Source organism: Enhydra lutris, unplaced genomic scaffold (assembly GCF_002288905.1).
Source record: "Enhydra lutris kenyoni isolate GAN:26980312 unplaced genomic scaffold, ASM228890v2 scaffoldscaffold4, whole genome shotgun sequence".
Classification (NCBI taxonomy): Eukaryota; Metazoa; Chordata; class Mammalia; order Carnivora; family Mustelidae; genus Enhydra; species Enhydra lutris.
In genome coordinates, this window is record NW_019154088.1 from 2,156,248 (window position 1) to 2,157,918 (window position 1,671).

The 1,671-nt window shown below is 39.1% G+C and overlaps 1 protein-coding gene across 1 annotated transcript; it reads right to left on the minus strand.

Moving 5' to 3' along the window:
• Positions 1 to 384: 384 nt before the first annotated feature.
• On the minus strand, positions 385 to 1,323 carry LOC111138565 (olfactory receptor 4F3/4F16/4F29-like). Its single transcript, XM_022490587.1, has one exon. It carries the CDS (start codon positions 1,321 to 1,323, stop codon positions 385 to 387), a length of 939 nt encoding a protein of 312 aa, XP_022346295.1.
• Positions 1,324 to 1,671: the final 348 nt, after the last annotated feature.

A 1,671-nucleotide genomic window follows, 5' to 3' on the forward strand; every position in this document is an offset into this window, starting at 1 on the left:
ATAGGAATAAGAAAAAGCCATTATTGGTAAAAGAGGAGATTATCGATCATAAGTGAATAACTAGCACCTGGGATACATCAAGAGAAAGATTATAAGAAAGTATGTGGATAAATTGAACAAACAATGATAAACTGAAAACTTTAACAGAAAAAGTGAAGCAAAGAAAATAAGAAAAGTAGCACATTTATGTGCAACTCCTCGTGAATCAATGTAAGTTTTCAATTAAGGTTTTATTTGTCAAAGTCGTCATTATTCTAAGGAAAGAGGAGCATTCATAAAGGATGTGGTAACACACAAATCAACTGCAGATGCACTAAAGAAACCAGTTCTAAAATGCCAGATACAAGCTACATGATGATCATGATAAAAATCTTATAACATTTTTTATGAAATCTTTCTAAAAATCACTAATGGGCTGAAAGCTCTTTTCATTGCTACCTTCATCTCTTTACTCCTGAATGTGTAGATGCCTGGATTTAAAAAAGGAGTGAGAACAGCATCAGAGAGAGCAAGAAATTTGTCCAGTTGTGAATTGGGATGTGGCCATGTATAAATAAACATGGTTGGACCAAAGAAAAAAAGTACCACAGTGATGTGAGCTGACAGTGTGGAAAGAGCTTTGGACGAACTGCCTGAGGAATGTTTCCAAACAGTAAACAGGATGAAGACGTAGGAGATGAGGAGTATAGAGAAAGAGCCAACACAGATAAATCCACTGTTGACAGTGACCATGAACTGCAATCTGTAGGTATCTGTACAAGCCAGTCTGAGGAGACGAGGAAGGTCACAGTAAAAGCTGTCTAATACATTAGGATCACAGAAGGGTAAATTAACAATAAATGCTAGTTGGAACAGTGAGTGTATTATGCAAAGGGCCCAAGCAGCAACCAGAAACAAAATGCACATCCGTGGACTCATGATGGTCAAGTAGTGCAGAGGTTTACAAATGGCAACATATCTGTCAAAGGCCATGGCAATGAGCAGCACCATCTCCACGCCACCAATGACGTGGATGAAGAAGATCTGGGCAATGCAGCCTCCAAAGGAGATAACTTTGCGCTTTCTGAAAAGATCATAAATCATCTTGGGTGAGGTGGCAGAGCAGGCTCCCAAGTCAATGAAAGAGAGACTGGCCAGTAGGAAGTACATGGGGGAATGTAAGTGAGGATCGATGGTCACAGAAAACACAATGAGGATGTTTCCAGTCATGCTTGCCACATAGAGCACAGAGGAGAACACCAGGAGAAGAAGCTGGATCTCCCATGAATGAGTCAGTCCCAGAAACACAAACTCAGACACAACCGAGTGATTCCCTCCATCCATGAACCCAGCCAACTCGGCTGCCACTAAAATGAGGAGAACTAACAAGGTGAGAAAGAAATTATGATTTTCAAGAATGATAGTGGTATTAATGATTTATGTTGCATTACGAATCAGAACTACCTGGTAACCCAATTCTTCAGACTTGATAAGTAATGATGATAATGACAATGACATAAGCACAACTCAGAAGATCATATTATAACTGGAACTATCAGGAAAATCTCTCATTGCCTAAAATTAATAGGAGAATTTGGCAAGAAGAAAAGCTTCTCAGGTACCTGTAACAAGAAACAGAATATACAGCAAGAAGGTGTATTTACTCACAAAAGAAAAAGAGACAGCAAGTGA

Excerpts from the sequence above, each read along its gene's own strand:
- LOC111138565 (XM_022490587.1), bottom strand. The coding sequence starts at position 1,323 with ATGGATGGAGGGAATCACTCGGTTGTGTCTGAGTTTGTGTTTCTGGGA.